The sequence below is a fragment of the Phyllostomus hastatus genome, unplaced genomic scaffold (genome assembly GCF_019186645.2).
Source record: "Phyllostomus hastatus isolate PE091 unplaced genomic scaffold, TTU_PhHast_1.1 phas_contig_86, whole genome shotgun sequence".
Classification (NCBI taxonomy): Eukaryota; Metazoa; Chordata; class Mammalia; order Chiroptera; family Phyllostomidae; genus Phyllostomus; species Phyllostomus hastatus.
The window spans coordinates 69359278-69371337 of record NW_025333977.1 but is presented as its reverse complement, the minus strand read 5'-3'; the positions used below and the strand labels follow the sequence as shown (position 1 = coordinate 69371337).

Genomic DNA, 12060 nt, shown 5'->3' with positions numbered 1-12060 from the left:
TAGCCTTGCTTTTGTGAGGGGTGGCTATGTGCTTGAGAAGTACTCTCACTAAAGTTAGAGATGCTCAGTAATGATGCATGTTTTGTCATTTGTTCAAAAATGAGACATGTGAATAGTATTTCACTCTATTGTGTAAACACCTCTTCTGTGTATATTTACCTGAAATTATTAGTTTGCCCCACTTCCTGTTTTGTTAGGTGGTGTTCATTTAATACTTTGATGCATGTGGCCTTAATCCAGGTGGAAGTGAGTTATGGTTTATGAGGTCCATAGTTTCCCTGCTAAAGGTAGGGAAGCCAGGAGGACCAATTCACCAGCAGTGCCAAGGTAAGGGAATCGTGATGATATGCAAGAGGGGCAGGGGAATAATTATCTGTGTATCACAAGATGAGAATAGGTTTAAAGTAATCATGGCCAAGGAGTTCCATCTGTAACCTGTTTCTTAGCAAACAGAAAGAGGCGAATATTCTCATATTTTGGAATGGCTAAACAGAGAATGAGAGTCACTCCAGCCATGTTTTCCTATTTTTTGGTAATAGTATATTCACTTTCATTATCCTTCAAGACAAAGTCACTTTGTGTCCTGTAGGACTAGGAAATATGATCTTTTGTATCTTTCCTCCTGAACCCCTTAAATGCATGTAGAAATACCATTCCTAACATGTTGATTTCATGATGTGCAATTTACTTTCACCTCATTGTTTTCCTTTTCCTTTAGCCCATGGCCTTTATTCCCACTGATCTTTTGTTCTCATTTCTCAGGGTTCCTGTCTTCTCTCTCTTGCTTTAAATAATCTTCACCATCTGCCTCCCACAGTTACAATTTCACTTCTGTATAGCACTTTTCAGCTTTCTCCAGAATATAGTAGAGATACAACAGCAAATATTAGAACTATACTACCAACAGCCCCTACTTTCCCACCCTACATGTGTACATTTTGCATCTCCATTAATGTGGTAAGCCCTCTGGGTAGGGACGGCCAGTACCTCTCTGTTCTCTGTTAGGCAGCATACTGACCATGGTCGGTAAAGGTTCATAATAATGAAAGGTGAACGGAAGTGTTGGTCTTCAGCAAGCTAGTGCCAAAGAAGTTGGAGGCCAAATGAGGCCTCCAGTGCCAAACCACAGGGGTTTGAAATAATATTTAATATGACATTGCCTCACTGAATATAATCTTATATTGTAATATTTGAGTCAAATCTTCCCTTGGTGGCAGACTTCTTGTGCTCCTTTAATCTTCCCCTGAAGACACTGCAAGTTCATTTGGAGCACAGTACAATAACAAGATCCTACTCTGTGCCGTGTATAGACAACAAGCCTGATGATGAGTGTGGAAAATGAAACTGGATATGAGGACCATGGATTCTTTGTCACTCTTACCAAGTGTCTACCATGAAGTATGTTGAAAAGAAATAAAAGTATGCCTTTAACTCAGCTATTATGTAACTTCAGTTACCTACCTAAAATACGAATTGTAAGTAGTTAAGTAAAGCAAGTAAGACTACTGGTATTTTAGAAAAAGGAGCTCACAAGTAATTTTTCCTGCATTTTTCTGTAATTGTTAGAAATCAGGATCATTAGTTCTGTAATTCATAAAAGAAATATACATGGAATAACAAGTAAAATGATGATCCAGTAAAAATTTGTCATTGTAAAGTGGTTATTTTCTATCTTTGAAGTATCAATAGAGGGTCAATTGTCCTTTCAGTTAATATGGATGATCATATTTTCTACACTGGTTCAGAACAGGGAGGTCAAAGTGGAGCAAAATAACCTGCCTTCTATATGGTTATAAAATGTTTTCCAACCAATCTCCCCATTTTTGCAGCCAAGCTTCTCAAAATACTAATTTACATTTTAAGTTTCTCATCCTTTTCTGTATTATTTGCTGTTATTTGACTGCTTGTTCTTTCTTGAGTCTTTCCTTGCTTGATTTCTTTGCTTTATTTCCCTTCCGGTTTTACTAATCCTTCACCATCTTTCTTAGCTTCTTTTCTTCACCTATCTTCCTTCAGAAAGCCACCAAACATTGATGTTTTTTAGAGTTCTTTTCTCAGAATTCTCCTCACCACACCAACACCCACAGCTTTGGCTGTCACTGGTTACAAATTCACATCACCAAGCCCATCTTTTTCCAGATGTATATTTTCCAACTATGGGTTGTCTGTAGACATGCTGTTCTCTCCTCTCTCCAGACATTGGAACACACTGGGTACCCCACACTCAACATGTCTAAAACAGAACTCATCTCCTACCCCCCACCGCCACCTTTTGAACCATCCTCCCCCACCCTAATCCTTCAGCAACAAAAAACTGTGTCCTATTCCTATATTCTATACCTTGGTGAATAGCTAGTACTTCTCAATAACTTCCTGTTCTCCTTGTTCTGCTCTCCATTCTCATTAGTCACTAATTCAAATGAACTATACATCATAAATATTTCCTATTTATATTTCATTCTCTCTAACCCCATTGCCATGGAAAAACGTATGCTCCTCCTGTCTTTCCTCCATGTTGCCTTAATGGTTCTTTAAGAAAACATACCCGATCGATTCATTCCTCTTCTCACAATGTGTCATCTGCTCCTTGCCAACATTATAAAATCCAATTGTTTGTGGCTAGCCTTTTCTTTCCTCATTCTGCAATAACACCCTATTCTGTAGCCATGTGGAAAGCTTGAGTTCCCTCAGGACCCATACTGTTTTCTTACCTCTGTGATGTGACACTTATTTTTACCAGTGCTTTGTATATAGTTTCCATTCTTGTTTGTATAGAGATTAAACCCATCACCTTCTCTGGTGCAGCATTTACAGAGTGATCCTTTGCAGAATTAGGTGCCCAACATGTATGTTTCCAAAGTCCTTATTATACTTGGTTATTCTTGCATTGTACTGATAAGTGTCTTTTAACATATCTTTTTCATCACTCTGGACCATGAGATCTTTTAGAGCAGAGGCTGTGCCATATGCATCTTTGTATTTCTGTATCCCTCGTACAGTACTCAGCCAATAGTGAGAGGTTAGTAAGAGTACAGTATGGTTCATTGTCTTGTTCAAAGTGGTCTTACCTTTCACATTCCTGTTCTAGTAAGCTTATGAACTCATCGCTCTTCTCCATGTATTCTTTATGTTTTCTCTTTTCTTCCTCCAACTCCAATATGGTTTGCCTGTGAGATTTTTCTACCATTAAAAGCTGTTCCAGGATTCGTTTGTGAGATTCTCTATGTTTTTCCACAACTTTGTCCAACTACAAAAGAAAATAAATTCGTAGTCTGTTATCTATAAATCATTCATAATACTGCCATCTTTCACTCTTAGAAATGTCCAGGTTTTGACTAATTAATTTAGCAATGGGTTCTCATCTCCTTTAGTTTTTAACATTCCTCATGTTCACTGATACTTTTTGATGCATTTCAACATAAATGTAATCTTTTTACTGTCATTTTTTTTCCCAGAGAGAATAATTGGTGCCTCTGTAGATATCAGAACAGTTCCCTTATACCCCCTTTCTGACACTTCCTTCTCTCTCCAGAGAAACTGTATCAGAGGAATGATATCCCCAATGTTTGAGCCTACAGCTGCCCTAGTGACCTCTCCTGCCCAGCCCTTCCTATAGTAATCTACCACTGTATGCCTTTTGGATCCCATGGTCTGTTTTTCTTTGTATTATACATCAAGGTGTTTGAGTATTTAAATGTTTGGTAATCAACTACCTGTTATTAGTAGTGTGAATGTGACCAAATATAAGTATCAGACTCTTTCTGGCTTTCATGGCCTACTTTCATGTCTATTGTAAAGCTATCACTCTGTGCCTGATTTATGTATTTGTCTTCCCTAACTAGACTGTGAACTCCTTGAAGACAGGGCCTACATTCTATTTTTCTTAACTTCTTAGTCTATTACAAAGTGACTTGCTTATGTAGGTGCCCAGTATGTGTTTTCAGATTGAAAACAAAGTAAGCAAGTAAGGAATCACGAAAGAAAGGGGGGAAAGAGGTTGATTGAAACAAATGTGGCTCAGGATCTTTGGCCAGTGATAAATTGATACCCAATTCAGAATGTAGTTTTGAAAGAATGTGACTTCCTAGTTTGTTGAATACTAAGTGTTCTAACTGATAATATTGGTTCATTTTATACTCTTTGCCTTTATCATAAAAGATTGAAAATTTGTGACTCCGAATTAGAAGCCAGTTAAAATCATAAAACCTTAAAAAGCACATACTTGACAAGGAATCCAAGGCAAAAAATAGCCAAGCTATTTCAGGAAAAAAATAGAATAAAAATGTGTAACAGCATATAGAACCTAACTAATTCTCTTGGACCCCTAAATCCTAGGCTGGTTGTCTAGTTTTCTACTATTGGTTTATAGTGGTGCTTTAATACACCCAAAATGCTTTATTAGTCCATGTGGTGTTGATAATTTTTAATAAATGTAACCAGTTCTTTTGTGGAAGCTGAAATTGCTAAACTGTATTTGCCTGCCAGCAGGGTCACTGTTAACTAATGACCATATTCTGAGAGGAAGGTTGTACTGTTTAATTGTCCTGGGCCTCAAACCCAAACTTTAGAGCAAATTGTAAAGGAAATTCAAATGAACTGCTTTTGGAATTTGAGAGTGAAATAGTGATAGGATCAGCCTTCCTTCAGGAAAGTTGTTAGTTGACTTATGAAGACATTTAATTTAATTTGCATAAGATCAGCCCTAGAATTAATGAGTAAATGAATGATTAAGGGAAGCTTCTTAAGAAAAATGTCTTTTCTTGCAGAAAAGCTTCTGCAAGAAGCATCCACGAAAACTATTAAAACTAATAGTTTTAATCCACTATTGTTTTTTCATTGTGATTTTTTTCTCCTTACATTGTTTGTCTGTATAAAGGGACAAGAAAGGAAGGTTGGAAGGAATCATTGCCCTTCATTTACTATATGATCTTTTAAGTGATCTCCCTTCCTTCAACCTCATCCCCTTCCTGCCTGTTCTCATCAGTGACAGCGTGATCTTTCCACCAATGGAATTACACCACTCTCCTGTCCAGAGCCAAAAGGTGTTTTCACCACTAGTCTCCTGACACTTCCCCATTCTCACTGCATACCTTCACATTTTTCTCACCCACTGGACTTCAGGAAATTCTTAGAACATACCATGGTGATTCAAGACTGCTTTTTCCAGTGCTGAAACCTAGCTTTTTTTTACCCTTCCACTCAAAACTTTCCAGTTCTTTTTTTGTAGCTTTCTCTGATTACTTCTGGGTAGAATCGTTTATTCCTTCATATCAGTGAAATGCCTGATTCTCTGAGTTTTCCTTCTCTCACATTCCATGACTCTTGGAAGATGACTTGAACTTACACTTCATGCTGTTTGGTAACTTCAAGCAACAGTGGTAATTGCAAATATGTCGAATAGTATTCTGGCAAAGGGAAAGCTCCCAAAGAAACATTTACTGATTCTAGAGATGTTTTAGTGTATATCTGAAGTTTTAGTCTGTGCCTTCATTTCTCCATGCCCTGAATTCCTTTAGAAAATATGCTGGTGGTTCTCAGTTCAGTCTCTTCTTCATTCCTGACAGATCCAGTGATGGACTGGAGTCTCCCTGAACTCCTTTCAGTTCTCATCACCTGTAAGTGTGTGAGCTTGACCAAGTCACTTAACCATTCTGTATTTCAGATTTCTCATTTGTAAATTAAGTGATTGGACTTTATTTTTAAGATCACTTCTTGCATCACAGTTTTCCCAAGGCAACAAGTATTTATTGTGTCTGTTATGCTGTATGGACTCAGTGTTATGATAGTTGCCATGGGGAATAAAAGAGAAGTTTGAAGTCTCAGTGCTTATACTTTCACTAGGAAGATAAGATACACATGCAAACAGTTAGGAACAGTGTAAGGTGGTCTATCATTAAGTACTAAGGGACTATCAGAGAACCACTGTCCCCTTTTTTATCTCTCCCCACTTACAGACTGAATAAAGCCTGGGAAAGAAAACAGGAAGAATGGTCAGTCATTTCAGAGAGTGACAGGGGAGAAAGATTGAAAAGATGGCTCCTTAGTGTTTACTGTTCAGTGACAAGCTTCCTGCTTATCATTTTAACCTCCCTGGTGTTCTGTCCTATCCCCAGCCCCTAATACAAGTTAACTCCTTGCCTAGGATGAAAGAAGCACAATGTGTTTCATTAGGTTGGATTTCTGGTGATTCTTCCATGGTTAGACATTAAGAACAGAGAAGCTTTGCATCTTTTTGCTTTAAGTTGCTTATATACGTTTTAAAGTGAATAATGACCTTTGTTTTAACATCTCCAGAGTCACAGACCACCCTGATGTTAGGTTTGAATTCCTTCTGTGCTATGGCTTTGGTTCCATGTGTTCTTTTTCTTTGGCTCTTTGAAGATTGTCCTTTTCAATAAAGCTAATCCACAGAGCAGAGAAATTGTTTGGCCACTTTAGTAGATCAAATGTAACCAAATATACTATTTATAAAATATCCCTTTTTCCTTGTCTTTATTGAAGCCTGCTTTTCATGGATAACACTGGAATCTCTATTATATAGAGACTGATCATTCTCATTGTCTCAATATCTCAGAATCTGGAAATGACATCGTGATTCACACGGCTCTCCTCTACCACTACCAGATCCTTCTGAAAGCTCTTCCTTGTTTTCATTGCCACTTTCAATAGTGGTAGTCTTCTCTCATTTTCATCTTGGTCATCTACTGAGCTTCAGGTCACTCCCTGTACAATTTACCTTTCCACCTTCAATCTTGGTAGCATTCTGGGTGATTTTCAGATTTAGCTGGACCTTCCAAGTGGCTCTTTCCCTATGCCTGGTCAGCAACAGCCTGTCTCTTTCCTCAAGCCTATTTGAAGCCCATGCTATTCTCTCTAAATACTAAATCTGATCACATCATTACCTTCTTAACTTTATCTCCTATTTAACTGAATAGACTCTATCAAGTATACACACTCTTTTTTCTTCTAGTTCTGCTTCACTTAACTTACCTATATTCTTCTACATTCTCAATCACCTCACCTGTGTGAACTTTGCTCCACCCTTTTTGTCTTCTTCCAGCCCTTGTTTTGTCTATGAATGTCTCTTTCCTATGTCTTTGACCCCACCTCTGTCTCTTCAAAGCATGCCTACAAATGTAGTCAAGTCTTCCTTTCTAAAAACGTACACATGTGCCAACACACAAAGAGAGAGAAGGGAGGAGGATTTACCATGCAGCTTAGGTTTTAGGGTCCTTCACTTGCACCAGTATTTTCCATGACCCTGTCAGGGTCCCAGCAGTGTGTTCACCTAATCATATATTTTGTAAAATTTCAAAAGTAATACATTTTAATTATAATCAGTTAAGACCTCTGTCTGTCTTCTTATTTTTACTTACCCACCATCATATTTACTTTCATGTCAGGTAGTTTTGGAGAGGCTGTGAGCATTTGTGGGGTCCTGCTAAAGGGAAGTTCAATTGGTCTCACAGTAACTTCCATGTATAGACAAGTTATCGCTAACAATCTCAGTGTACGAAAGGCTTCCAAAAATGCTTTTATTGGCCACTGTGCCAGCTCACCTGGACACTGTTAAATAAAGGTGGAAGGCCAGAGACTATATTCCAAAATGAATGTGTCCTTTGGTTCCCAGCAATAGAAGTTTGTGGATTGAGAGGAGAAAGATTCAAAATATTTGCAGCCAGAAGCTAGTATACATAAATTTCCCATTTAGTCCCCAGCTTCAGAATTTCTCTTGCTTCCATGTCAGCTCATACATATATTGAAGAATGTGTTCGTTTATCTAACCTTTTTGTTTTTATGTATTTTTGGTGATATAATTTCACTGGACATGCAGCTCGCAATATTGCTGGAAATGGAATTCCTTTAACGCCTACTCATTCTCTGGACCTTGGCTTTCCTGATTCCTCTACCCAAGTCCGATCCCCCATTACACTCACTCACAGTGCTTCTTGGTTTTAGCCACAGAATTAACATTTGTGTAATTATTCACTTGCGTGGTCACATTGTTTGTCACTCTCTTAGACATTGAACACCCTGAATACAAGAAGCACATCTGTTTTCATATATCAGCTCTTCAATGAATATTAAATAAATGAATAAAATGAGATTTAAAATCTAAATTATACTTTGTTTAAAATAAGTATTCTGAAGATTGCCATAGGGTAATGCTAATAAGGTATGTAGATTCTTTTATGTTCTTATATTTTTCTTAATATCTTTTTTGGAAGAACTAAGAATATGTTAGGCCGTTAACTCATGTATTTTTTAAAGGTAACTTCTTGTATAGAACCCTAGGTTGGAAAGCAATAAGAGGTTAAATCTGTGTGAACTCTGAGTTCTTTGGTCTCCCTCCCTCATGACACCCAGCTACCCCCATCCCCATTAACTTCCTTTCTTCTAGCTCCTCCGCCTCCATCAGTTTTTCATCTTAAGTCAGTGTTTTTATCATGTGATATAACTGAGAACAGTTTGTTCTTTAATTTTGCCTTAAGGATAGATAAATTCATTTTAGTTTACTCTAGACATGTTTTAAGATTTTTACATTTTTCCAAAGAAACATTGTGAAGAAAATGAAAAGTGGGAGAAGTTTATACCCCACAATGAGAAAAAGAAAAAGGTTTTTTTTTTCTTTAGCATACAGATCCTTATTCTGATGTAACTAGGGTGTAGTCTTAGTGGAAACACTGCCTTCTGTTTTCTTCAGCCCTATCTAGGGAATTCCCCTTAGCTGTTTATTCTCTGGATATCTTCCTCTTCACCTATTCCTTCCCATCCGATACAGGGAGATGGTAGACAGCGGGGTTGTTGAGTAAGGAGAGTTCTGTGGGCATCCAGGAATTTGATAGACTGATAGCTGAGGAGAGATAAATCTACATGGAGAAAGTAGAAGGCAAGAGAAGAAAGTGGGCAAATCATGGTGATGGGAATGTCCGGTGTGCATGTGTATGTAGGGGTATCTGTTGAGGGAGTAATCAAAAAAGGTTGGATTTGTAAAGCAGAGCTAAATTGTGGATAACTTTCAGGGACAAGCATTTGTAGAGGGTCAGGGTGTTTCCAGTTTTGCATGTGTGCAGTAGAATTATTTTGTAACAACTTTTTCCTACCGATTTCAGAATAAGTTTGGAAACATTTTGTTTCATTTCACATTGAAGTGTTGAGGGGTTGTGTCATTCTGTGGAGTTTTGTCAGGATATGTTCAGTATCATTAATTTGCATTTGTGCTCATATGGGTTGGGGAATTTGTGCCTAATGCTGCTTCACAGTCACTATGTCGGGAGCCAGGATACAGTTTCAACACTATTGACTTGCAGCTTCAGTTCCTCTGTTTAAAATTTGGATTAAAGCACAAGTTAACAGACTTTGGGTGGTCTCATGCTCACCACTCAGAAGCAGATCCATATGACCAAACTCCTTCACAATTTGGCAAGACAGTAGTCTTCTCTCATGAGACACCCAAGACGAGAATAGCAAGGACATTGGAGGTCAGTCCTGAGGTAGGTTGCCAGAGCTTATGTGGGGGATATTTGTCCAAAACTTGCTTTCATTCTCTCCAGTCTTAACTCATACTCCTAGTTGTTTCCTTTTTATAAAAATGAAAAATTATGAAATTTTCCATTGAGGTCTCAAAGGAAAATAGAAGAATAAAAGAAGGATGCCAAAGAGTTTTAGAAGTGTCAGCAAGTAAAAGAGCAAGCAGTAGAGCAACTTCGTGCAGTGGTGGCCATTTCGGGACTGCTTCTCTTTGCTCTCGTCATTGCTGAGCACATGCGGTAGGGGAGAGGTCTTCGTTGTCATTAAACTTTGGAAGAGAAAGGAAGATATGCACTCATCTAAAATACATGCTTTCTAAAACTGTATTTCTTGGATAGATCTTCCTATCATTTCTATTCATGCTCAAAATTTCTATGACATAGTACTTCAGTGTTTTCAAAGAAACTAACCTCTATAGTTGAACTTTATCTGGTTTTTATTGTAACTAGGATAGCATTCAAGTCCCCTAAAAGAGTTCAGACCTGTGTGTGTGTGTGTGTGTGTGTGTGTGTGTGTGTGTGTGTGTGTGTGGTGTGGTGAGAGAGAGAGAGAGAGGGAGAGAGATTTCTCTTGCATCTGTTAGGTTTCAGTCTGATGTGAAGAAGCAGACCTAGTGAAAACATCCTGTCCATGATTTATTCTCATTTTCTTTCCTGTAGAACATGATATTTATCTACCTTGGGTACATTTTAAATGTCTTAGAATGTTAAAACTTTAATCATAAAGGAGTTGTATGTCATGTTCAACTGCCAGGCCTAGTGCTTGGCTAGCTGGTGAACTTCTATCTCCCAGGTGCACAGCCCTAATGTTATACATACCTCATTCATTGGTTTCTCATAGATGTCCTCCTGCCAAGGGGCAGATTTTGCTTGAAAAGCATCTCTCTGAAGAGCCTCTAACACCTTTTTTGGAGTGACAAATCCATACTGAGCTTCCAGCAAAGCCAAGTCCATTTTTTCAGCCTTTAAAATGCCTATGACTTCATCTCGAGCCTGCAGCAACAAAAGGCATTTCAGAAAACCACTTTATCTATCAGCAGTCTCCAAAGGTGATTTCTTAAGAGTTAAGTGTTTTTTTATTTCTCTTTCAAATGTAAACAAATTATATTTAACTAAAGCACCCTTTTGAAAAGGTAGCAAAACTATGTCCCTCCATCCTTCTTACAATGTAATTACACATTAATAATGTTTTTAAAAGTGATCACTATACAACATTGAGAAACTACATTTTTTATTATGTTTGACAAGCAGATATAATATGATACCCCTCAATGGCCTGTCATTTGCTTTTTCAGGGGTAGGAAATAAGTCTCCTATATGTGTAGCAGCTGTATTGGGGTTTTTATGTAGGTCAGCTATGCCAGGGCAAGTCTTAAGAGCCAGTTCACCTTGGGTACAAAAGCACCTATTGTTATTTTAACCAGTCTGGAAGTCATCTGGTATTATTGTTACCCATACATGCCTATGCACTGAATCTTGTGAGCAGCATGGGCAGAAGATATGACCTTTCACAACACGCATGCCAATCACATGTCATATGATAGCCCTTTTAGATGTGATTAATTTCCCTTCAAGTTGGCAGAAGAGAATTCTGTGTATGTGTATTTATATTTCTCTTTCATGCACACATAAGTATGAACCATAGATATATATTTCTGTGTCAGCAAACACACCAAATTCACAAGCAACCTTCCCCTTAAAGCATGGTGGGGATAATTTGAACTCAGCTGACCTGCAGTTCTCCCTCCAGAATGCTTAGAAGAAATAATAGGTCATCCCTTGAGAGGTCTTCTCCTTGATGGCCATTACCACTGTGTGAAGTAGGATGTAGACTTGCATCCGACTCACTGGTGGGGTCTTTGTCTCGTTGCCTCTGCTTCATGTCTTCAGGCCCTTGGAAACTGTGGTCTTTACTATGTCTTGGAAATTGCTTTAGGGCTGAGCCCTCTGTGTCAGTGGTTCTGGAACGCATTCTCTAAGGACTGGAAGGAAGACAATTTGTGACTCTTAATAGAAGTGGAATTTTTAATAAGGGCACCTATTACTGCTTTAACAAGTCTGCAGTCTTATATTGACAGCGGAGAACAGCATTATCAGATTCACAAATCACAGTCTTATTTACATCTTTGTTTTTAAAATCGACATTTAAAAAAATGTGTTCTGCTATGATTAAGGCCACCATGTCCATGAGTAAACAGTACTTGAAGTTCATCTACCAAACAATCAACCTCAGGGTCCCATTACGATAGAAGTATCAGAATTACTGCTACGAAATACTTTGGGTTATTTTGTTGTGATGACAGAGTCTGATATTAAAGGAATTCAGCCTTGGTTCCTGGCTATATCTTTGGATTTCTTCTAAAATTTCAGATCTACCCTTGGATAAGTCAAAAAGTTGTATTTAGGACCCTCATCTTTAAAATATGGACACTACTGCCTATAGTAATTGATCATTATAGGAACAATATAAAATAAGGTACTATTTGAGGGACACATTAGCCCCACATCTGATTGTATAATTATCCAAATT

The 12060-nt window shown here is 38.0% G+C and overlaps 2 protein-coding genes across 4 annotated transcripts in view; one reads left to right on the top strand and one right to left on the bottom strand.

Annotated features, from left to right (window-relative positions):
- Positions 1-11512, bottom strand: part of FILIP1L (filamin A interacting protein 1 like) — a 120625-nt gene extending 109113 nt beyond the window's left edge. Inside the window, exons 1-3 of the mRNA XM_045851008.1 lie at positions 11263-11512; positions 10350-10523; positions 3069-3247 (exon numbers count right to left, since the gene is read on the bottom strand). Coding sequence (XP_045706964.1) covers positions 3069-3247; positions 10350-10523; positions 11263-11502 — 593 coding nt within the window. The 5' untranslated portion in view covers positions 11503-11512. The remainder of the gene's footprint in view (positions 1-3068; positions 3248-10349; positions 10524-11262) is intronic.
- Positions 1-12060, top strand: part of CMSS1 (cms1 ribosomal small subunit homolog) — a 382394-nt gene that overhangs the window by 114905 nt on the left and 255429 nt on the right. Inside the window, exon 1 of one of the 3 annotated variants that reach the window (XM_045851016.1) lies at positions 9746-9770. The exons of the other annotated variants lie outside the window; for them this stretch is intronic. The gene's annotated coding sequence lies outside the window, so the exon portion shown is untranslated. Of the gene's footprint in view, positions 1-9745; positions 9771-12060 lie in introns of those variants that run through there. 3 annotated transcript variants of the gene reach the window in all.